Source organism: Dipodomys merriami, unplaced genomic scaffold (genome assembly GCF_024711535.1).
Source record: "Dipodomys merriami isolate MVZ:Mamm:240054 unplaced genomic scaffold, mDipMer1.0.p SCAF_48, whole genome shotgun sequence".
Classification (NCBI taxonomy): domain Eukaryota; kingdom Metazoa; phylum Chordata; class Mammalia; order Rodentia; family Heteromyidae; genus Dipodomys; species Dipodomys merriami.
Window position 1 is genome coordinate 6,762,484 of NW_027206046.1, and position 25,925 is coordinate 6,788,408.

Sequence of the window (25,925 nt, forward strand, 5' to 3'; positions counted from 1 at the left end):
ATAGCACAATGAGACCCACCAAACCCTGTTTAAAAAGTGGAGAAGGAAGGGAGGACTAAAGAGAAGATAATAGAGGATGAACTTGTTCAAAGTACACTATGCATCTACAGAGTTACCACAATGAAGCCTACTTGTCCTATAAACGTCTGCTAATGAAAATAGTGGTTTTTTAAGTGTTGTAATAATATGCAAATACAAACATAAGGGCAAGAATGGCTTCCCACTCTTACTGAAAGAAAAAAAAACCTATCAGCTGAATAGCTAGTGTAAGTTTCCCCTCTTTTAGTCAGTCAGGTAGTGGAAGGTGAGTTTACACTGTGACCCTTTCCTCCAAAAGACTTAGTCAGCACCGCATGACTGTCATCAAACCCAGGTGGCAGAGCTGGGTAACAATCCAGAGTTTATTTTACTCTGTTAATCAACTGCATTCTCCCTTCTGATTGAGAGCCGGGAAGTTCCGTGAGAGTAATCTTCATGGGAAAAGCACTGTAAATTATTGATTTTTTTTTTCCAGACGTATAGGAGAAAATCTGAATGCCTCAGCAAATTCTATGGAAAGTGAGCCGACAGTTAGTTCAGCACCTCAAACAAAGGAGAAAGTTGGAATGGTTCTTCTTCCAAAACCAAGAGTTCCCTACCCTCGTTTCTCCCGCTTCTCACAGAGAGAGCAGAGGACTTATGTGGATTTATTAGTTAAATATGCAAAGATTCCAGCAAATTCCAACACCGTTGGTATAAACAAAAGTGAATATTTGCAGTATTTGGTATGTATTCTCTTCTTCAGATATAGTTAAATCTACTGAAAATGGGAAGTATTTTCATCTTAAATTTTCTTTTATTATTTTAGGTGCAGTCATATTTACAAAAATGGAAAAGTAGGGAGTTTGATAGTGAAGTAGTACTTTTAATTCATTGGTTGGTTCTGTTATGTATCATTTAGACATTTGTTCCACTTCTGGGCTTGTCTGTCCAGCTCAATGTAAATAACTTACAATAATTCTTCACAAAGTGCATTGTAACAATTTTAAGGCTTTGTTTTCTTTTGGTGCTGATATTGCTGCCAGGACTTACAGTCAGAGCCTTGGCTGTCCCTTTAGTTTTTCACTCCAGGTTGGCACTCATCACTTGAGCCACACCTCTACTTCCAGCTTTTTGCTAGTTAATTGGAGAGTCTCAAGGACTTTTCTAGCTGAATTAGCTTCGAACTTTGATCCTCAGATCTCAGCTTCCCAAGTGGCTAGGATTTATAGAGTTGAGCCACCTGTACCCATCACAATTTTAAGTTATTAAATAGTATAAATTTTCTCAATTCTGAATTATAAATAAATGATGCTATGCTGAAAATCTAAATATATATACACTCATGATTGTTTCTTTAAGATAAATTCTTTAAAATGGCCATGCCAGACACCATGCTTTTTTTTTTTTTTGGTTGGTCGTGGGGCCTGAACTCTGGGCCTGGGCGCTGTCCCTCAGCTCTTCAGCTCAAGGCGAGCGCTCTACCACTTGAGCTACAGTGCCACTTCCGGTTTTCTGGTGGTTTATTGGAGATAGGAGTCTCATGGTCTCTCCTGCCCGGGCTGGCTTTGAACCGCAATCCTCAGATCTCAGCCTCCTGAGTAGCTAGGATTACAGGCGTGAGCCACCAGTGCCCAGCACCTTGCATGTTTTTAAAGCTGTTTTAAAGCACTATTTGGTGAAGTAGTATTTTATAACTATTTTCACTAATAATTGATTTATCCTTTTTTGCCTCTAATTGGATATGGGGGAAATGGTGATTTCTTATTTAGTCTTAATTTAATTTGCACTGATTGCTAATAAAAATAAGCATTTTTCATGTGTTTAAGCTATTTTTTTTGTCTTTTATAACATGCCTATTCATGATGATTCAGTCACTCATTTTTCTATTAGGGATATAAACTAGTACCTTGTGCATACTGACCAAGTGCTCTACCATTGAGCTACATTCCTGCCTCCTTCACTTTCTTTTAAATACTAAAATAAATTTGTGAAATCCTAATCATGTATTGTAGTATTGCATATTTAGTTTTCTATTTTGTTTTCTGGAACTTTTTAAAGTGTTCATATTTGGTGTGTGTGTGTGTATGTGTGTGTGTGGTTAGGGATTAAGTCAAGTGCTTCATATGTGCTCAGCTTATACAAAGCTTATTCTCTGCCACTAACCTCCAGTCCCTGGAATTTTTAATAAAAGATACTTATTATTATATAGCAATTTTTACTAACTTCTTTTGGGGCTTTGCTTTGGTTTACTTCTTAAATTTTTTTGTAAGTCCAAGTCATTAGAACAGTAGTTGAGAAGTGGGGGGGAGGGGGGTTGTTTGTTTTTTATGGAACTTCTTATTCCAAGACATGTCTACTCTTTTACAAATCAGGACATGAAAAAGCATGTGAATGAAGAAGTGACTGAATTCCTAAAGTTTTTGCAGAACTCTGCGAAGAAGTGTGCGCAGGATTATAATATGCTTTCTGATGATGCCCGTCTTTTCACAGAGGTAAACAAAATTCATTTATGCCACTGCCACGTGACAGACAGCAGCATTTTAAACTATGACCATCCTGCCCCAAATACAGGAAACTATAAATATGATCAGTTTAGACAAGATACATGTAGCCCCTTGATTCTTAGTGGGTTGAAATCATAGAAATAACAGCATCTCAAAATTGTGTACTGGAGTATGTTTATTTTGGTATGTTTATAAAAGTGCCTTTCCCCTTATGTACATCCCTATAATAAAGTCTGTAAATTAGGAACAGTAAGAGTATAATAATAACAATCATACTCACAAAACTTACATGAATACAGTATCCTTTACTGCTGCATTCCATCCTTCCTGTGTTGATATGATGTGATACAGAGCCTGTATGATAAGTAAATTGAGGTGAACAAGGTATGCAGCTGACTACTACTGGCTTTTGTGAACTTTACAGTACCACAGTGGTCACTCTGTTAAGTGAAATGGGCATTCAGTGACTGTGGGCAGCAGCCACAGTGTGGGTATGCTGGACAGAGGGGTCATTTCCATCCTGAGCGAGATGAGCTAGATATCATGAGATTTTACCGTGCTACACAAAACAAGGCACAACTTATTGGAACTTACAAATGCTTATTTCTGGAATTTTCCATTGAGTATTTTCAGTTGTTGGTTGATGTCAAGTAACAAACAAAAGTGAAACAACAGGTAAAGTGAGAGACACTGTACTTTAGATAGTGTATTATCAGAGAATAGGTGTGAAGCCCATAGATTCTCCTTTCTTCGTATGTACTGAATTGTGTGGAATCCATTACAAAGCACTGTAATGGTCATCACTCCCAAGAGTGATGTGACAATAACTTTGTGAGCAGAATAGCCCCTGTCCCTTAGTTATGCTTCCCTTTGCATGCACATATCCTGGTAATGACTACCACATGAGGGGACCATTATTAGAGGTGGAATCAATTAGTATCACAAGTTCTTTGGGGTTTTTCTGGTGTTATTGGATTTTCTGTAATGTGTGTGTGCAGTCCTGGGGCTTGAACTCAGTACTTAGGTGCTGTCCCTTAGCTTCTTTTGCTTTAAGCCACAGCTCTTCTTTTTTTAATAGATTATTGAAATGAGAATGTCATGGACTTTCCTGCCTAGGTTGGCTTCGATCTTCAGACCTCAGCCTCCTTAGTAGCTAAGGATTATAGGCGTGAACTAGCAGAGCCTAGCTAGTATTGGGGTTTTGAACTTGGGGTTTCATGTTTGCTAGCCAGGCTGGACCATGTGAGTCCAGCCTCCAGCCCACTAATACAAATGAGGAGCAAAACTATTATGCAGATATGAGCTTGTCATTGTCTAAGGTTTTTTTTTTTTTTTTTTGGTCGGTCGTGGGGCTTGAACTCTGGGCCTGGGCACTGTCCCTCAGCTCTTTAGCTCAAGGCGAGTGCTCTACCACTTGAGCTACAGCGCCACTTCCGGTTTTTTTCTGGTGGTTTATTGGAGATAGGAGTCTCACAGTCTCTCCTGCCCGGGCTGGCTTTGAACCGCGATCCTCAGATCTCAGCCTCCTGAGTAGCTAGGATTACAGGCGTGAGCCACCAGCGCCCGGCTGTCTAAGGTTTTTATATGCACAAGTCTCCATTAGTATGATATCCTCAATCACATTGGAAATTGTAGATGGAGGGAGCAAAATGTAAAAGATATTAAGGCATAAGGACTGAAAAAGGGGGAGAGGGAAATACAAACCTAGAGCTAAAATATATCCTCAAGTTACTGATCTGTAACAAGATATTTTACAAATATCTGAAAGGAGTGGGGATATATATTATAAATGTATACTTATTTCCATGCTTTTGCAATCCAAAATATATTCTCAAAGGTTAAGATAACATTCGTTGAAATAAAAAGGTACCTTAGAAGATAATGTATGCTTTAATTATTAGGCTTTTCCTAGTTGTTTGCTTGTTATCACAATTGAAATATAATTCGTGGTAAAACTGAATAGTATGTCCTTCCTGTTTAGTCATTAATATTTCGAAAACTGAAGAGAAGGGAACACTGAGTGCTTCATCATTTGAATTAGCTATAACATTCTCGTTTATCTTTTTAGATTGTAAATTACAATGACCTCTAAGAACACTACTACTTTGTTAATTCACTCTAGTTGGGAACCTTTATAGAATATTAAACATACTTATTTCTAATCATTCATGTAATTGCTTTCAGTGCAGTACATTGTGTTGAAATTTTCATGTGGCTTTATTTCTTGGACAGTTTCTTAAATAGAGTGGAAAATATGACATGTCTCCTGTAACTTTAAACTTTAATAAGACTGCTAATTTTAGTATGATTAAGTGCCAGTATTTTAGGAAATTAGGTTAAAAATTTGTTATGAAAACTAACAGATGAAATCAAATAAACAGCATATAATATGTGAGGACTGTTAAAAGTCTGACTAATGGAATGGAGCTATCTTTTGCAGTGACCCAATATATAGTCACATGTAACTAAAATATTTTGTGGCATTACTAGAGGAATACAATACTAATGAGTTTTTTTCTTTTTGTTTCCTAGCAAATTTTAAGAGCTTGCATTGAGCAAGTAAAGAAGTACCCAGAATTTTTTTCTCTCCATGAAGTTACCAGCTTAATGGGATTCTTCCCATTCAGAACCGAGATAGGATTGAAATTAGAAAAAACCCTTCTTGTGTTGGTAAGGTCATCATATTGAAAGCACAGGGTATTGGGGCTCAGACATCATCTATGTTTCATATTCATATTGTTAAATTTTGAGTAATAATGAGGTAACCTTTTGAATTTGTAACACAAATCTGTTTTTTTTATGGAAACAAAGATTTGGTGTTTGAAAAAACACAATAGCATCACTCATTTCTCCATTTTCCTTAATGCTCCAGAGTATAAACAGGAAGCTCTTTTTATTTTTATTTATTTTATGCCAGTACTGGGGCTTGAACTTAGCACTTGGGCGATGTCCCTTAGCTTTTCTGTTCCACTTCCCGCCTTTTGTTGGTTAACTGGAGATAAGAGAAATTAAGAATCTCACAGACTTTGCTGTCCTGGCTGGCTTCAAGCCTCAATCTTCAGATCTCAGCCTCCTAAGTAGCTAAGATTACAGGTGTGAACCACCAGTGCCCAACAGGAAGTTTTTTTTTGTTTTTGTTTTAAAGAAACTTGCTCACAGACATAGTAGAATTGTGTAGAGAGACTATTTTTGTTTCCATTGTCTCCTTTTGATTAATGCTTCATATAAAGAGAAAATGGAATTGCATGCAAAACTCCATGAAACCCTTCTCTTGGACTTTGAAAAAGATCACAACAAAAACACTCTTGTAGTTGTTGTGAGCCAAAAACATGAATGAATATCTTGGCTTAAAGAAAGGTTCTAAATTTGACATCTGAATCTAGTAGAATGATGAGTTTTAGTTAAGGATTTCCTACAATGAAATTTACTGTTTTTAGGGGGAAAATAAATTAGGATTTTTGTAACAGTGCATTCTTTTTTTGTTGTTGTTTATTTAGGGCAATGTAAAATTTGTGAAAACAGTATTTCCTTCAATGCCAGCAAAGTTATACCTCTCAAAAGATGATATGTCTTCCACAGAAATACCAAAACAAATCGCTGAAGCTATGCACTCGGTAAGTATTTAAATGGGCTTTGGTATTCCACAGGAATCTCTGCCTCTGCAGACCCAGCCTGAGGGTTCCCAAGTCCCCATGTGGTTTTTCTCCCTTCTTTTCATTTACTTCATCAAATACATTTAAATGAGTGTAACAAAGTAACCACTTGTTTTTCAGGATATCAGTAAAGATCCAAATGCTGAGAAGCTTGTTTCAAGGTACCATCCTCAGATCGCTCTCACTAGTCAATCATTATTTACATTACTAAACAACCATGGACCAAGCTACAAGGAACAGTGGGAAATTCCAGTATGTGTTCAACTAGTGCCTGTTGCAGGTTTGTGGAGTTTAATGTCAAGTAATGTTCTCTTGTGTTAAGACAGTCCATTTTTAGCCATCCAAATAGAGATGGTCATTTGCCAGACTCACGAATGAAATCTTAATTTAAGGAGAATGTAAAGTTGATATTTAAGCTCAAGAGTTTTTAAAAATAAAAGGTATAGTAAAATTGACTCCTGAATGAAGTTTAGATCTGTAGCACCTGGAGGGAAAGAGAAAAAGTAATTGTGAGTTAGTGTGGCCAGACCACATGAAATAATGAGAGGCTAATGTCTTTTGCTGGACCAAAGGAATACAGTACTACTTCAGTGGGTGAGTTTTTAGGACTTATTTCCTTGTCTGTTAAAGGAAATCAGAATTAATGTAAGTCTATATTTGTAATCAGCTAAATAGTCTCTCCTTTGACAATAAAATTAATGTTTGCACATTATTTCCTCTACTCAAGACTATCCCTCCCCATTGTTAGGGATTATGTTTATTTTATGTGGCTTTTACGTTCAATTTTGTTAAATATAACATCACAAATAACAATAAGTGAAAAACTAATGAAACAAGTACAAATTAGACTTAAATGTAATGTGTTCTCTGTGGTAAGAATTTCATCACAAATAATGAGTATATTGATGAAAACTAGAAAACCCTTTTTACCCAATGTTAGAAAGGAAATCTTGCTACTTAGGTTTTCTCAATTAAATCTCTAAAGGATTTGAAAATCCTCTCATCCAAGAACAGCAAACAAGAGACATGTGCAACATTCCTTATCCAATGTGTCTGTTTATTGATCCTTCTGCTTTGTTTTTTGTTTTTAATCAAAGTACCTGGAGGTAGGTCTGATGGGTGTATATTTGTAATGCCAGCTCCTCAGGAGGTCGAAGCAGCAGGATTATTAGTTCAAGTCCAGCCCAGGCAAAGTTAGCAAGTTCCTATCTCAGCAAACAAAATATGAACAAAAGACGAGAGCTATGTTTAAGTGGTAGTGCGGGAGGCCTTGAGTTTTTACCACTATGGTAAAAATAAAAACAAGAAAAAAACTACTAAATACTAATTACACCTTTGCTTCTGTTTCTACTTTAAGGTTCCAAACCAGTTAAAGTCATTTATATTAATTCACCACTTCCCTCAAAGCAAATGACAACGAGAGAGAGAAATCAAATCTTTCATGAAGTTCCATTAAAATGTATGATGTCCAAAAACACATCAGTTCCAGTCTCTGCAGTATTCATGGACAAACCTGAAGAGTCTGTGCCTGAGATGGACGTATGTAATGCTATTCTCCTCCCTCAGGAGAATGGACTTGTTTATCTTTTTGAGACATAAGGTTTTCTTGCAAGTCTCTGAACTTAGGTAGAAATTCTGTCTTTAGAATACAGTTTGCATGTACCAAAACGTTATGTGGTCCACTGCTGATATGATAGTTCTGATCTTGCACTTAAAAATGGATCTAGTTTTTTTAAATGGGAAAATGATCTGAATAGACATTTCTCAGAACAAAATGTACAGACAGCTGACAAGTATATGAAAAATGTTCACTATCATTAATCGTCAGGGAAATGCAACCAAACCACAATGACATGACATCTCCTCTTGATTAGGATGGATGTAATCAAAGAGACCAATGCTGGTGAGGGTACAGTAAATCATTACAACCTTATTGGAAAACAGTATGGAGGTCCCTCAAAAAATGAGAAATAGGACTACCAGGGGATCCAGCAATCCCACTCTTCAATGTACATATTTCAAAAAGATAAAGGAGATACCTGAACTCCTGTATTGCTTGCAGAGTAGCAAAGATATGGAATCCAAGTGTCCACTAATGGATAAAGAAAACGTGGTCTATCAATACAATAGAATACTATTGGACCTTTAAAAAGAAGGAAATCCTCTCATTTGCAACACCATGGACATACCTGCAGATCAGAATATTTAGTGATCTAAGGCAGTTACGTACAAAGGAAGGATGCATGGTTTCACTTCTGTGAAATCTAAAACAGCTAACCTGATGGAGATAAAAAGCAGAATTGTAGCCAGGTGCCGGTGGCTCATTCCTGTAATCCTAGCTACTCAGGAAGCTGAGATCTGAGGATTGCAGTTCAAAGCCAGGCAGTAAAGTCCATGAGACTATTATCTCCAATAAACTACGAGAAAACTGGAAGTGGCACTGTGGCTCAAGTGGTAGAGCGCTAGCCTTGAGCTGAAGGACAGCCTCCAGACCCAGAATTCAAGCCCCACGACCAACCAAAAAAAAAAAAAAATCAGAAATGTGGTTACCAGAGGCTAAGCAGTGGGGGTTGGGAAACATTGCATCACCAGTAAAAAGTCTGGAAAGTCAGGAGACGTAAGTTCTGGGTTAGGAGACGTAAGTTCTGCTGATCTGTTATGCAGAAAAGAGACTGTAGCTACAATTCTGAACAATGAGAAGAGAGTACTTTAATAATTTCATAACGAAGACATGATACACGGTTGAAATGATGGATAACCTTTGTGTCCTTAGTGATCACTACACAGTGCATATAAATGTACACCAAATGTACCAAATGTTAACTGCAAAAAAAAACCCAACAAGCAAATTCTCATTTCATCAAGCCTACATATGTCATCTGTGAAGTGTATGTTGCACAGCTATAAAATACTTGGTTATGTTCCAAAGACTTATCCCAATGTCAAATCCTAGAATGACTTACAAAGGTCACAAAATGAGACCAACTAGGTAACAGATCCATTTTCTTAAAGGTTACAAATGTGGACTTTTGAAAGCTTAAAAACAAATGTAGTTAATTATTTGTTTTAAAAAAATGTTTCTACCTGCATGTACAAATCTCACTATGTTTACGTACCACTGGGGGACCGAGTAGCAATAGATGTCTGTCTGTAGACTAGAGCGCCCTCAGTCCTGAGGTCTGGGTGAATGTGATTGTACTTTTACAAATAAACACCGATGCAGAAGACTTCTCAGTCTTTACATTCAAACTTAAAATGGACTTTGAACTCCACAAGCCTTAGTTTTTTCCTTTTCTTTCCACAAATGAAAAGCTGAACAATACCTACTTGACTTGGTTATCATGAGCCTTAACTGCACAGTTGTAACCCTTAAAGTGTGCAAGCAGTTGTTTGTAGCATGGGTGTTAACAGCTCTGTGATGTGGTGATCTTGGTGGTGACTAATATACGGTTTTAATTTGTTCTTATCCAAGAGTTCTTAAGTATGAAAAGGAACCAGTGAGTTTCATTGGTATAGAGAGTATTTGGCCAGATTGTTAACATTGTTCAGTATACGTATCAACATCAGCTGATGATATAATCTCTCTGTTTAGTTCACACATCTGTAAGATGGGCATCATAGCAACTAACGTGGTTGTTTGGTTTTAAATGAGTTAATATGTGTAAAGCATTAGAATAATGCTCGGTACTGTATAAATATCTGCTTTAACTTTGTGTATTTTAAAATATCTTCAATATGGTTATTAAAGTGAAGTATTCCTTTTATAGAAAAACATTCGTTCCACAAATTTTTATTGAGTGGAGATTCTTTTCTATTTACTGAGGATACAGCCATGAATATCAGAATACAAAGTCTCAGAGCTTGCATTAATATTAGAGGACATTAAATAAGCAGCACCAAAACAAAAAACAAACCAACAGCCCTCCTCCACTCATCCCCTCCCCCAAAAAATCGTGATAAATGTTGTAGAGAAAAGTAGAATAAGCAAAGGAAACTGAGATGAATGGAGATGGGCTCTTATAATCATGACGAAGAAGGCCTGAGGATAGGACATGCAAGCAAAACCTTGAAGAAGTAAAGAAATGAAATTTAAGAATAAAGATAGGTACTGGTGGCTCACAACTTTTACCCTAGCTACTCAGGAGGCTGAGATCCAAGGATTGTGATTCCATGCCAGCCTGGGCAGGAAAGTCCATGAGACTCTTTTATCTCCAATAAACTACTCAAAGGCCAGAAATGGCGCTGTGGCTCAAGTGGTAGAATGCTAGCCCTGAACACAGAGATGCTCAGGGACAGCGCTCAGGCCCTGAGTTCAAGTCCCAGGATCAGCCAAAAAAAAAGGGAAGAAAAAAGAGAATAAATAAATATGACAGTGTTTTTCTTACACTTCCTTAAGGAAGTTTTAAGGATAATCTCTGACTTATATCTGTTTATATGTTTTTCTCTGTTTGCCATTTTCCTCAATAGTTTTACAATGTGTATGTCATAAGGCCCTTTCAAACTCTTTATGTTTTCTTCTTTTACATCTGACTTTTGCAAATGGGTTCAAGACTTCTGTTGGTGGTAGGTGAGTGTCGGGAAGTAACGAATGCTACAGAGGCACATAAATTAGGTTCAGAGGGATAGAAAGAGGCAGTAACCTGTTACTAAAGGTAAACTAGACTCTCCCATTACTGCTGGCAATTAAGGAAAATATTTCTGGAGGAAAATATACACATTTCTTACAAGCATCAAAATGCAGATAAGAGAAATCACAGGATTGAGATCCCAGAAAGACAGGAATGTAGGAGATAAGCCTGTCACTTGGGGTCATCCTGGATGGTATTCACCAATTCTGAAGAAGCAACTGAGCAGTAAGCTGTGCTTTTGGCAGATCATGAGACTAGGGGAACAAGAGTTACGCTGCAGTTTTTAATCAACAGCTTGGAACCCACAGAGCTACACCCCAGGAGTCTTGGGGAACCAAAAGCCAATCAGTTTTCTCAGATATCTGTAATCTGACTTTGGGGACATATGTATTATTTTGGAGTAAGATACTCTGGACTGCTAGGATCTCCACCAGACTCTAGCAAAAGTAAGTGAACTAATGTATAGAGGAAGGCAATGCCATACCAGGCCTCATGTGATGATGCTTAATGCCTAGCAGTCTCACTTTTGTTGCTTGGTGTTTTGGAATGATCATTTTTTATTTCTTTCGTCCAGTAGATCGGAATGCTTTTTTGATATCTAAGTGCTTGGGTTTGTGTTTAAATTTTCTTAATGATTTCTAATTCTATTTCCTTCAAAACAGTAAGACCTTAGTAGATTCTACCTTGCACTATGTTGAGATTTTGTTTGTCTATTAACTTTAGTCCATTTTGGAAATCCCCCCTCTCCCACCCTCCCCACCCCCGTGGATTCTTGGGAGGGAAAAGATGTATCTTTGTAGTCTGTGTATATTACTTATGTGTGTTTTGGGTCATTCATTCATTTGATTAATATCATTTATGCTTTCTATATTCCTAATTGTTTTTGTCTACTCAGAGACTATGTCAATGGCCAAGTACACGTGTGTGTCTGGCACAATATCCTTTTACTTTTGAAGTGTCTCCTTTGCTCTTGGTATTTGGTGTGTCATAGTTCATGACCATTATCTGTTGGTCTTGGATTCCATCATTTTTTCAACGTTGCCTTTCTCCTGTTGCTGTCTAGTGCCTTTGCATTCACTTCATTGTTATTCTTCCTCTTTTTGTTTCTTGGTGTCATGTCCAGTTATTTTTATTTATTTAATTTTTTGGTAAGCCAGGCATCAGTGGCTCACACTTGTACTCCTAGCTACTCAGGAGGCTGAGATCTGAGGATCACAGTTCAAAGCCAGCCCAGGAAGGAAACTCTGTGAGACTCTTATCTCCAATAAACCACCAGAAAACTGGAAGTGGTGCTGTGGCTCGAGTGGTAGAGCGCTAGCCTTGAGCTGAAGAGCTTAGGGACAGCGCCCAGGCCCAGAGTTCAAGCCCCACAAGCAACCAAAAAAAATTTTTGTTTTTGTGATACCAGGGTTTGAACTTAGCCTCAAGCTGGCTCTACCACTAAGCCACACTCGACCCCTGGTGCTTTGTCTGTAACCCTGTGTGTAGCAATGCCCTCTTGTAAGCAGCATGTAGTTTAACTTCACTTCCATACTAAATTTGCTATTGTTATTTTTAGTAAGAGCTGCCATTTAATGAGAGACTACTTCCTATGTGCCAGGCACTATGCCAAGAAATAGAAGTAAATATATTCTTCTATGTATTTTCTCATTTAATCTTTAGAACAAATCCGAAACGTCATCCTACTTATCCCTATATTAGAGATGGGAAATTTGGAGCTCAGAGAGGTTCAGGAACTGAACATAGATTGATCTTTCTGATTGTTGAATCTTTCTCCCAAATCCTAAACTGACAGATTAGTGATATACATAGCCTATAACCGGATTTTGATGGTATTAGCTACACTACAGTGTTCTGCCAGATTGAGGGGACTAGGAGAACCTAGTACTTTTCTGTCAGCTGGGGAAGGGATTTTTTATATGTACATATATATATATATATATATATATATATATATATATACGTGTGTGTGTATATATATATATATATATATATCCCTGAATAAATTAAAGCAGTTGACTAGTTCTTCCATTACTAACACAGCATATGAGAAACTCCAACCTCAAGAATTTCATGTCCTAGAATACAATAAAACACTTCCTGTCCAGTTCTGTCCAGTCTTGTATTACTCAGAGTTGTTTTCCCTGAGCACATGTGGGAAGAATGTCACCGAATGCTATTTCCTCAAAGCAACTAACAGACTTTCCTCTGTATCAGCTAACTGCAAGTGTCTCCCAGGGTGTATAAAGTAGTAGTCATCCGCTGCCTTCCTGTTTGTCCCTTGATGTCCCTATATTTCTTCTTCTTGATGGTCCTATCTATTTTGTGACAAGTGGAAATTCCTCTTGGAATGTGGTAGTTCAAAGTGTACTCTTTCCTAGGCTGGTACAACTTGGTAAATTTGTCTTGTGTTCCTGGACATATCAAAAGGAAAATGGGCTAAATAATGGCTCATGGTTTATTGTCATCTTAAGCAACAATCTTTTAGAGCCATTAGACATTTTTGTCTATTTTTTTTAATATGAGAAATAAATAGGAACATTAAGAGATAGGTGAGATATGGCCAGAAAGTTTTACTAATGATTTGCCAATATATTTTCTTCTAAGACATCCAGTGAAGTTAACGAGTGCCGAAAAATTGAGACTCATGAAAATTTGGATCTGAATTTTGATGAAGATGTCACAGAACTTGAAACCTTTGGAGTAACCACCAACAAACCACCAAAGTCACCAATTCCAGCCAGTACTTCCACGGAATCCATCATGACAGATACTCCTGCTGCTGCCAAAGCAGCACCTCTGCCTGTGGCTCCTGCTACACCAGATATTGCTACTAGTTCTAGGAGCTTGGCTCAGATTCTAATGGAACAATTGAAGAAAGAGAAACAACTGGTAACTGGTATGGAAAGTGGTCCCGAAGAGGGCAAAGATAAAGACAATCAAAGCCTCACACCATGTGGTAAACAGGTGTCCAGTTCCGACAAGGCTTTGATGCCAGATAAGGGCATGGAAACATCTGATAGCTTACTGTTGCAAAGTTCTAGAGAAACTAAAAACACATCTGAAAATGGAATGGCCACAGATACACTGTGTGCTGATGATAAAAGACTAAATGTTGTAGATAGCACAGACAATTCAAAAAACAAGGCTACTACATCAGAAGCAGCTAGTGCTGAGAAAGTAGTTCCTTGCAGTAGTGATACCGATGAGGACTGCCTAGTGATCGACACAGAGTGTAAAGGTGATCGTGATGGAAAGAAAGCTGTTGTGGGTTCTACTTTAAATTCTGGACCAGTAAATTCAGATTCTTCCCCAGGACAGGCTTCTGTAGGAAACCACACAACTTCTAATCCTGAAGACTCCTGTGTTTTAAAAAAACCTATCAAAAGAGTATATAAAAAATTTGATCCAGTTGGAGAAATTTTAAAAATGCAAGATGAGCTCTTAAAGCCAATTTCCAGAAAAGTACCAGAGTTGAACTTAATGAACGCAGATGATTCAAAACAATCACTTCTGTCTGAGCAAACCTCTGCTCCTTCAGATGCCTCTGGTTGGCCAAAGTCTGGATGGCCTTCTGCGTTCCAGAAGCCAAAAGGACGTAAGTAAATCTTTATGAAGAACTGAAGCTGTTTTATCTGTTCTTTTTCCTTAGCTCTAATTCTTTGTCATTCTCTCGCATTCTCTGTGTTAAAATTGGATTATCTTTATCGATTGATGTTTCAATCTATTGATCCATATTTCCGGTTCCACAGTGTCTCCTCTCTATAGGTGGTCAAGAGAGTATAGGTTTTGTAACTTATGTTTATTCAGTGTGCACAGTGGCCAGTAAGCTATGTCAAGCTGGTAAAGGGGAAGTCCATAAAAAGTAATCATAAACATTGATGGGTCCGAAATTTACTTATGCTCTATGTGGAACTAATTTTGTACTTCTTAGTTTTGTGAAATAAATGTAAATCTCCTTAGCTTTGCCTAGATTAAAATTACATCACTTTTTAATAACCTTGCTTCTTAAACTGTTTTTCTTCTCATGTGACATATTCTCTCTTTATGTTTTGTCTAAAGTTACTAAAAGTAAGTAAAAAGGAAAAGCTGGTTTAAGCTGAATATGGCAGTACATTCCTATAATCAAAACACTCAGGAAGCCAAGGTAGAAAAACTACATTCAAAACCACCCTGGACCACATAGCAAGATCCTGTCTCAAAAAAAAAAAAAAAAAAGTTGACAAAAGTTTTAGAAAATAGTTGAGGGCTGGGAAGGTAACTCCGTGGTAGAGTGCTTGCCTTGCATGCACGAGGCCCTGGGTTCAATTCCTCAGCACCACATAAGCAGAAAAGGCTGGAAGTGGCGCTGGGGCTCAAGTGGAAGAGCACTAGCCTTGAGCTGAAGGGTTGAGGGACAGCGCCCAGGCCCAGAGTTCAGGCCCCATGACCGACAAAAAAAAAAGAAAAAAAGAAAATAGTTGATTGTTTTACCCTGGATTGTGATGGAAGACTACTGTATTTTAAAATAATAATGAGAAATGTTTTTAAAGGATTGCCATATGAACTTCAGGACTATGTTGAAGATACATCGGAATACTTACCTCCTAAAGAAGGAAATTTTGTCTATAAGTTATTTAGCCTGCAAGACCTGTTGTTACTTGTACGTTGCAGTATCCAGAAGATAGAGACAAGACCACGTTCTAAAAAAAGAAAGAAAATCAGAAGAGTAAGTTGTTACCTCGGGGGTTGTGTATTAACTATAAATAGATAATAAATATTTAATATGTCATAAATATTAGTTGTAATTTTAATTTCTTCACTCTTAAGCATATTCTAGGCTGAATTTTTTTTATTAAAATACTGAGATCAATTTTAATAAGAGCATAGTAGTGATAAATGTAGTAACCTATGGACTGTATAAACTGTATGGAAAACTGTGCTGTCATAGATTTGACCAACACAGATATATTCCTGTTTCTTCCATGAATTCAGGTTTCCATTCTGAGATTGATCCTCTGATTTAAAGGCTTGTAATATGTCTGCTAATTTTCCTACCTCATCTGTATTTAATTGGGGTTAATTTAGGAACTATAATATTGAACGTTCTTAATATATATAGTATTGATTATATACTATATAGATTGTGTTTTCAATGTTTTGTTTCTTATTTGCTTTCTCTCTCATTTATTTGAAGACTAGTCTTGTTTTTTTCACTTCCCACCCTGTGATTCCGTATCACTTTGTATTTTCCTTTTAACCTACCTACAGCATTTAGCTATTGTCAATGGTCAGTATCTTGTAAGTAAGAATACCCTAAGGAAATTTTGGATACTGGTTTAATTCTTGACCAAGACAACGTGGTAAGGACATTATCATTCACTTGCCCAAAGTGAAGTTAGTAAATATCAAGATATAATAGTATAAGAGAACATCCATTCTTCACCAAAAAATGTGTCTAAATAGAAGTCTTATACTTCAGATTTTATCAGTGACAGTAATATTCCAGTAGATGTTTCCTGTTTTGCAACTGTCATTGTTTGTAGTGATTTAAGGTCTGGGGTAGAATCATGTTCTGTTCACCTATCCTTTCAAATATTTTATACCAAATAGGTCCTGAATAAATGAAAAAAACTGAGAGTCGCTCCTCAGGAGTATTTTAAGGGATAGAACTTGAGGGGTTGACAACTAGTCTGACAATATTTTTAAGCTTAATTTTTTTTTTTAATGCTGCTGTTTAAGTAGAAATGCAACTGGGGCTGGGAATATGGCTTAGTGGTAGAGTGCTTGCCTAACATGCATGAAGCCCTGGGTTCAATTCCTCAGTACCACATGAACAGAAAAAGCAAGAAGTGGCACTTTGGCTCATTTGGTAGAGTGCTAGCCTTGAGCAAAAGAAGCTCAGGGACAGTACCCAGGCCCTGAATTAAAGCCCCAGGACTGCACCCCCCCAAAAAAAGTAGAAATGCAACCTTATTCATGTTCCCTATCTAAACACTAGCTTCTTACATAAAGCTTTAAGATTCTTAGAAATTTCTTTGATCTCCTAGGTTCAAGAACTTTCATCTCCCCTTTGTTTCCCCTTGGCACTTCAATTCTATAATTACTGAAGTAAAGATTTTCGTTCTCAGGGTAATTATGCTTCCTCATCAAATCTGTACTCAGTGAATCAGAGCTACATTTCTGAGACTTTAAAACAGAAAGCACTGCTAAGCGCTGGTGGCTCATTCCTGTATTCCTGGTTACTCAGGAGGCTGAGATCTGACGATTTCAGTTCAAAGCCAGCCAGGAAAATCCATGCAACTCATCTCCAATTAACCACCAGAAAACTAGAAGTGGTGCTGTGGCTTAAACGGTAGAGTGCTCGACTTGAGCTGAAAGAGCTCAGGGACAGCGCCCAGGCCTAGAGTTCAACCCCCATGACCCACCAAATAAACAAACAAAACAAGCAAATGAAAAAAACAGCACTTTCAAATGATGGAATGAAATAAGAGGCTCTTTTGGACCACAGATCAAGCTGTAATTTATGAGTTCTGTGTATAATTATGAAAGCCAGATAACGTTGGGTGATTAGGTCTTACCTGTCACCGTTAACCACATACCCTATGTTTTTAAAAGTTTTGACCCAGTATTATTTAAAACTTACATTCATATTCTAGGACCAGAATAAAGGTTCTTGAAGGTGCTAACTACTCTTTGTAGAACAGATAGAAGGCTTCTAGCTGTGAAATTCTTCTTTCAGGGTATAGGTAAAGGTGGAGGAGTTTATGTGAAAGGGTGGCAGACAGAACCAAAGAGTGTTGGCTTTGGGAGGATTGGGCCCCTATCAAGGAGACAAGGAAATAGTAAACGTATTTATTTGCCAGTCCTGGCGTGAACTCAGGGCCTGACCGCTGTCCCTGAGCTTTGGCTCACGACTAGCACTCTACCACTTGAGCCACAGCACCACTTCCAGCCTTTACTGTGTGTGTAGTATTGAGGATTTGAACCCAGGGCTTTATGCATGCTAGGAGAGCATTCTACCACTAAGCCACATTCCCAGCCAGTAAATTTAATCTTTATATGAGAAAAAACTTCCAAGTGCTAAACAAAGAGAAAATATTCAGGCTTTTCTCATGGCTTCCTGGAGATGGCAGTAGAAGACATATAGAACTTAAAACCAGATTTAGGACTTTAGTTTTATAGATAAGAGTAGTAATTTTATCAAAGAAAGTTCTCCAGAATATGCACATAGTGTGCTTTTTAGAAATTACACATATGTATGTGTACATATATGTATATATACTTAGGCATGTATGCAATATATATTTTAGGATATATTTCAAACTTTAAAAATATATTGATAACTTTTGCTATTATAGCTATTTGTGATTCAAGAGGGAATTTTTTTTAATTATCTGTAAGTAGTTTTACAGTTTACCAGTACATTGCTTACATCTTATCAGTGTTACCCTTTCATCATTGTCACTAACTATCCCAACCGTACCAATTCTTCTTTTCCAATTCTGTTATAAATCAGATATGTCCTTAATCAAATTTCTTAACCTCTCAGTCTTTAGTTCTCTATCTCTAGCTTCTGTTTATTCTAAAATGATAGGAAACAAAATCACATGCAGATTACCATTTGTCAAATAATTCGTATACAATAACTTTATTTTAACAATATTCGTAAGTATAATGTTGCTTTTTTTTTTTGAAAAGACACTTTAGGGGTCTTCCTGTTCTAAGTATGATCCCTATAATAAATGTAAAACTTTGGGCACTGCCTACTTAACCAGTGTATTCATGTTCATATTGACAGTAAAATTACAAAACTCAGATAATTATATGAGCTATACTTTTCATGTACTGATAATAGAAACTTCACATGATTTGAGTTTTCACCACTGTACCAAGGCTAAGTTATATCACCCTCTTGAAAGTCAGGAATTCAGAAACATTGAAGAAATATTTTCACATCTGTTCATCTGTTATTTGTGGTTACCTACAGTATCTGGGTAGCCTTTTAAAAGGGCTAACATATCACTTTGAGTAAGCTCTTTAAACTGTGTGTTTCTTCTGTGACTCGAAATAGAGTCCGGTTAAGAACAGAATTGGGGGCTAGGGTGTGTTCAGTGATAAAGTGCTTACATAGCACACTTAAAACCTTAGGTCCAGGGGCTGGGAAGGTGGCTCAGTGGAAGAGTGCTTGCCTTGCATGCCTTAGGCCCTGGGTTCGATTCCTCAGCACCACATAAGCAAAAAGAAAAAAGCCGGAAGTGGTGCTGTGGCTCAAGTGGTAGAGTGCTAGCCTTGAGCTGAAGAGCTGAGGGACAGCGCCTAGGTCCAGTCTCTCACCCACAAAAAAAAATGTTTTGACAGACATAAAGCAACATTAGCAAGTGAACATCAGTACCATATTATTTCACAGATATGCATTTTTTTCATATCCTCCTTTAGACTAATGAATGTTTAGTGTCCTGACCAGTAAACTATTCATGGATAGTTTGTCTAATGCCTGTTACCTAGAATCCAGCCTTTATATTAATGAAGATAATGATATCCACAGATAGTGATAGGTATTCTCATCCATTCATGGGGCGAAAACAAGCTACTCAGAATATTTACACCTGGACAGTGTGACGAAGGCCTAAAAGGACCAAAAAAAGTCCTTTTCTATGCTTTTGAGAATTCTTGGTATATACAGCCATTGCTTCCCAGCATATACCACTGAAGCCTTGTGAGACTGGCAGTGTTCCAAGGATTCTGCCCTTCAGCCACTTTCCCTGACAGAAATGAACCAACCATACCAATGTGTTCCATGGGTGTGAGCCCTGTTTAAACATCTTCTTTCTTTTTTTTCAAATAAATGCCTTTATTTGAAGAAATACATACTTTCTCATTGCTAATAATCATGCTATAATAGCAATTGTTTTAACTAGCTATAATTTATAAACTACTGTCAGTTTCTTTATAAATTTTGATTAGACTGATCTTTGAATTTAAACTTACTTTTTTAAAAAAACACCTCTCTAGGGCTGGGAAGGTGGCTTAGTGGTAGAGTGCTTACACTGCATTCATGAAGCTGGGGGTTTGATTCCTTAGTACCACATAAACAGAAAAAGCCAGAAGTGGTGCTGTGACTCAAGTGGTAGAGCACTAGCCTTGAGCACAGACAGCAGCTCAGGGACAGAGCCCAGGCCCTGAGTTCAAGCCCCAGGACTGGCAAAAAAAACAAAACACCCAAATCTCTTCAGCTTTAGTGATGTTAGGGTGCTAAGACAAAGGCAAGGTGATCAGAAGCCCTTAAATAGATGTTCTTATTTGTAAGTCATTTCTCTGTATCAGAAGGGAGCATCTTTCTTCCATTCTATCATACTTTTCTTCCCTGTTATTATTTGAGGGAGCTTAATCTCAGAGTCTGGTTCTTGCTCAGCTTGGTTGCTCAGCTAGTATTCTACCACTTGGGCCACATCTCTAGCCTGATAATTATTTTGAAGATAGAGTTTTGCAGACTTTTCTTCTCAGACCAGCTTTGAGCTGTGATCCTCCGGAACTCAGCCTTCTGAGTAGCTAGGATAGCAGGCATGAGCCCCACTCGCTTCTAGACTTTTCTGATCAAGAAGTAGAGCCAGTATGTGATCCTCTTTTATAACTAGAAAAAGTTCTCAAGCAGTTTTTATTAGTGTATTGTTTAAGAATTATAAGACAGGTTCTTGCTATGTAGCTCAAGCTGGTCTCAGGCCCCTGATTCTCCTCTGTCAGGTAAGCATCTTCTTTCTCGACCCACCTTTTCCTGAGTCTCTCCATCAGACTCATTTATATCCATCTTTTCTGCCTGAACCCTTTTCCATATAAAAGGATGAGATGTGATTGCCTAAAAGTATTTTGAAATTGGCCGAGATTTATGTAGGCCAGTGTACTTATAATTAAAAGTAAATAAATGACATTTGAAAAAGTGTTGTCTTGCATTACAGCAATTTCCAGTGTATGTACTGCCAAAACTAGAATATCAAGGTTGTTACGGAGTTGAAGCTCTAACTGAAAGTGAACTTTGTCGCTTATGGACTGAAAGTTTATTGCATTCCAACTGCTCCTTTTATGTTGGTATGTTATACAAATCTTTATTCTCTTTTTTATTCTCACGTGTGTGTGTGTGTGTGTGTGTGTGTGTATACATGTTGAAATTTAATTGAAAATATTTTCATGCTGAACTTTTGTACTTTTTTTTTTCTGATTAATTCCCATTTCTGCACAAAATAGCAAGTGGAATTAGTGATGCTAAATGGTTCATTTTGAACTTTGTCAGTTGTGGGGCTTGAACTCAGGGCCTGGGCACTGTCTTTGAGACTCTTTGTGCTCAAGAATAGCTCTCTACCACTTTGAGCCACACCTCCACTCTGGGTTTCTGGTGGTTCCCTGGAGAGAAGAGTCTCCTGGACTTTCCTGCCCAGGCTGGCTCAGAACTATGATCCTCAGATCTCAGCCTCCAGAGTAGCTAGGATTATAGGCGTGAGCCACCAGCCCCTACCTCTCAACTTTTTTTTTTTAAGCTAAACATAAAGCCAGGCATCAGTAGCTCACACCTGGCTGAGATCTGAAAATCATGATTCAAAGCCAACATGGCAGGAAAGTCCTTGAGAATCTTATCTCCAACTAACACCAAAAAGCTGGAAGTAGGGGCTGGGAAGGTGGCTCAGTGGTAGAGCGCTTGCCTTGCATGCCTGAGGCCCTGGGCTTGATTCCTCAGCACCACATAAGCAAAAAGAAAAAAGTCAGAAGTGGCGCTGTGGCTCAAGTGGTAGAGCACTAGCCTTGACCTGAAGAACTGAGGGACCGCACCCAGGCCCAGAGTTCAGGCCCCATGACCGGAACCCCACCTCCCCCCAAAATAAGCTGGAAGTAGTTGTGGCTCAAAAGCAGAAAAGCTAAGGAACAGTACTTAAGCCCACAGTACAAGCCCCAGTACCTGTACAAAAAAAAAAAGAAAGAAAGAAAATAGAGCTGGGAAGGTGGCTCAGTGGTAGAGTGCTTGCCTCGCATGTATGAAGCCCTGGGTTCCATTCCTCAGCACCACATAAGCAGAAAAAGCCAGAAGTGGCGTTGTGGCTCAAGTGGTAGAGCGCTAGCCCTGAGCTGAAGAGCTGAGGGACAGTGCCCAGGCCCAAAGTTCAAGCCCCAAGACCAACAAAAAAGAAAGAAAAGAAAAGATTTGATCCTGTACATTGAATTGAATTGCTTTGAAGAATAGGAAATAATACTTTACAGTTTTTATTTTCCCTTTATATTTATAATTGATGAAGAATTTCTAATATTTTGACAAGATATTTAAAGGAAGTGCAATCATTTTCTCCTTGCTTATTAAAATTGTATGCATGGAGCCACATGTATGCTCATTTTTATGGACCTGCAATATGTCCAAAGTTATGGCTGCTTGTATGTATAGATGTATATGTGCTTCTATGTATAAATGAATGAATGTACATGAAGGCTTTCTTTGTACTATGTCAAGCAGTCCCTTCCAGCTTTGATATATCTTTAAGGTATTTGTACACTATATTGTGATATTCAAAAGAGATTGCTGACACTACAAGGCAGTGTGGCCAGACAGCTTTTATGCCATTCCAAAATTTACTCAGCTTCCCCTAGAGCCAAAGGAGATAAATAAGTGTCTCTGCAATACACAGAGCTCACTTGAGTACTGCCGGTTAGAAAGCTCTGTTGCTGAGAGTGAGTGCTCCTTCAGGAGTCATTTTTGACACACCTAATTTGACTTATACTTTAATACATTCTTTTGTCATTGAGTTTCTTTAAAAAGGTAAGAGCTGTTTGTTAGTCTCCTCAAAGGCTTATTTAGTAAACATCTAAATATATATTACTGCACTAAATGTCCTCTTTTATGGTTATTAAATCATGAAAATGTGTCTTTATTTGAAATGTCTCCATGTAATGAGTATTAGAAAGGCAGAGATAAAACTAAGCCTTGGCATTCGAAATAACAAGTAGGTGGGAACAAATGGGTTTGTTGTCTTAGAAGGAAGACATCTGGTAAAAATGTTTCTCATTAAATTCTTTTGAGCATAGAGCAAATGAAATTAAAGTGTGAGGTATTAAATTACATGCAATTTTTTTGTTGTTCCAGTGATTTATATCAACTTTTCAGGTAATTTGTTTTGACAACAAAATAATAGAAGTTTAAAAATAAATCCAAGCTGGTTATTAGTTTCCTTTTATGTTAACTGATATTTTTAACCATGGTACACTAGCACAGTTCCCTTGTTGACTTGACTATGTAAAGTACCTTTTTTTTTCCTTCTTTGTGCTCATAGTGGGACTTGAACTTAGTCTTTGCACTCTTGCTTGTTTTTATTTTTAAATCACTCAAGCTGCTGCTCAATCACTTGAGTCACATTTTCACTTCTGGGTTTTTGCTGTTAACTAGAGATAAGAGTCTCATGGGCTATTCTGCCCAGGCTGGCTTCAAATCAGGAGCCTCAGATCTCAGCCTCTCAAGTAGCTAGGATTATAGGCGTGAGCCTCTAGCAGCCAGCTTGACTATATAGTTTCTGACTCTGAATATCTAATATGCAACTCTTCCTTCATATATTACAACATTACAACACCTCAGTGTTCTGTCTCAACCTGTTTTCTTTAAAAATAAATAAATAAATGACACTTTTAAAAACAAGTGTCATTTTGAGAATGTGCTGTTTTGTTTTTTTGGAATTCTACATTCATATCATGCTTACCTTCCTAGGTAAGACTTTGAGCAAACTTCATTACACTTGGGAAATCTTATGGTGTGCTTATATTAATAATAATTGCCATCTAATTTTATCTTAAGAGCCACATGTGTCTAAGAAATATATTGAGCATGCCTAGTCTCTAGGTTTAGATTTTAGTTTGTCTTCGTAAGTACTTATTTCCTTTGTAAACTCCATAAAAATGCAACTTTAATAGGAATTGGCAACACCAATATTGAGCAGTTATAATTCCTAAATTGAAGGCTTAGAGATTATTTTGGATGCTTGGACATATGTGAAACTTTCTGCATTCAGCAAATATTTTAGAATGGACATGTTATTTCTTCTATAATATGGATTTTGTCATTTTAAAATATACTTTTAGATTTAATAAAAAAACATGTGTATCTCTTTTAGAATGTAGAAATCTGACAGTTATTAAGCTTTTGTAAAAACGTCTTTAATTAAATTCAGTAACTTGTTTGGTTTTTTTGTTTTTTAAATGCAACTGCTTGGGGTTTTTCAACTTTTCTATTTTATTTTAGGACACATTGATGCATTTACTTCAAAGCTTTTCCTGCTAGAAGAAATTACCTCAGAAGAATTAAAAGAAAAACTTTCAGCTCTCAAGTAAGAAAGCTTATTTTGTGGTGGGATTTGGAAAAAGTCATTAGTGTGATCACCAGTTCTCCTTTAGCTCTAAATACCGGCTACGTTAAAATAGCTCTCAAGACAGTGCACTGATTAGACCTCTTAACCTCTAAACATTAACCCTTCCTGTTATAGACTTCAGAACCACATGAATCAGTCTGTTGTACTATTGTACTCAGAACTCATTTTTTTTGTCTCACTCTGTGTGTGTGTGTGTGTGTGTGTGTGTGTGCATGCGCGTGCGAGCGTGCGTATGTGTGTGCACATGTGTACACATCTCCTGGCAAAGGAGTTTAACTGCCAGGTCTATAGCTTAGCCTTGCTAGACTTAGAACTTTGGGCAAGTTGTCTCACATTTCTAGTTTGGTTAGTTATCTCTAATTTATAGTTCAAAGTTAATGTTATGCCGCAAAAGTTTGCACATATGTATATAATATATATACTATATATGTGTATATATATTCTGTGTGTGTGTATGTGTAGCCCAGATTGGCCTAAGGATCCTCCTGCCTCTGTTTCTCAAATGTTAGAATTACAGATGTTTGCTTCCATACCTAGCTGATACTTAGAACTCTTAAATTGCCTAAATGCAAGGGAAAATAATGTAAGAATGTTGTCTCATTTGCATCTCACAATGTGCCATGGAAGGCTGGTAGTGGTGTCCTTGCCATTTACTTATAAGGAAGCACATGGCTAAACTAGAGTCAAGAGTCTGTTAATCTATAGTGAATCTGTTTAACTCACCACTTACAATGAGAAATTGTCTTAACTTACATTAACTCTATAGTTCCAGTTTTAAGGGTTGACCTAGGTTAATTGTCTTATATGCAACTACACCCCTTTAAGAATGAATCTTTCAGTAAGAATCACTTGGGCAGTAACTTTACATGTGTGATTAGAAAAGCTCCTCCATATCCCACTCACTTATCTCACTTCTCCCAGTGAATATCATTTTTTCGAACAGACAAATACTGCCAGGTGCTGATGGCCCATGCTTGTGATCCTAGCTACTTGGGAGACTGAGATCTGAGGGTCCTGTTTGAAACCAGCCTAGGGAAACAAACTGAGAGACTCCTCTCCAATTAATCAGAAAAAAAGCCGGAAGTGTCGGTTGGACTCATATGGTAGAGCATCAGCCTCGAGCAGAAAAAGCTAAGGTTATGAGACCCTGATTTCAAGCCCCAGTACCATCACTTAAAATTTACAACTGCTCTGATACAACCCAATACTTTATAATTTTAAATGGAAATCAAGAAATGACAAAATGAGCAGACACAATTTTATCTCACCATAAATTAGTTTGGCAGTCTTTGCTTTACAGTATCTGCTAGCTCCTTTTGTCTTTGAGGGCAGTTTTTCTCTTGAGAAGCTATCTTTTTTTTTTTTTTTGCCAGTCATGGTGCCTGAACTCTGGGCCTGGGCACTGTCCCTCAGCTCTTCAGCTCAAGGCTAGTGCTCTACCACTTGAGCCACAGCACCACTTCCAGCTTTTTCTGCTTATGTAGTTAGTGCTGAGGAATCGAACCCAGGGCCTCATGCTTGCAAGGCAAGCACTCTACCACTGAGCCACCTTCCCAGCCCCGAGAAGCTATCATTTTTAAGAGCTATCATTTTGGTTTTACATTAATTTCTTCTATCTAACAGGATTTCAAGCTTATTTAACATCCTCCAACACATTCTAAAGAAATTAAGTAGGTAAGTGTGTTTGGACATTTTGCATGTTCAGGTTTTCTTAGATGAAAATTCTTAGAAACTTTGAAAATGTGC

The 25,925-nt window shown here is 37.6% G+C and overlaps 1 protein-coding gene across 3 annotated transcripts in view; it reads left to right on the forward strand.

The window, feature by feature from the left end:
- Positions 1 to 25,925, forward strand: part of Ice2 (interactor of little elongation complex ELL subunit 2) — a 42,154-nt gene that overhangs the window by 6,045 nt on the left and 10,184 nt on the right. For all 3 annotated transcript variants that reach the window (XM_069995268.1, XM_069995271.1, XM_069995270.1), the window contains exons 4-14: positions 515 to 764; positions 2,394 to 2,513; positions 5,058 to 5,195; positions 6,023 to 6,139; positions 6,299 to 6,458; positions 7,536 to 7,717; positions 13,414 to 14,404; positions 15,339 to 15,514; positions 20,742 to 20,871; positions 24,053 to 24,137; positions 25,803 to 25,853. In XM_069995268.1, coding sequence (XP_069851369.1) covers positions 515 to 764; positions 2,394 to 2,513; positions 5,058 to 5,195; positions 6,023 to 6,139; positions 6,299 to 6,458; positions 7,536 to 7,717; positions 13,414 to 14,404; positions 15,339 to 15,514; positions 20,742 to 20,871; positions 24,053 to 24,137; positions 25,803 to 25,853 — 2,400 coding nt within the window. The remainder of the gene's footprint in view (positions 1 to 514; positions 765 to 2,393; positions 2,514 to 5,057; positions 5,196 to 6,022; positions 6,140 to 6,298; positions 6,459 to 7,535; positions 7,718 to 13,413; positions 14,405 to 15,338; positions 15,515 to 20,741; positions 20,872 to 24,052; positions 24,138 to 25,802; positions 25,854 to 25,925) is intronic.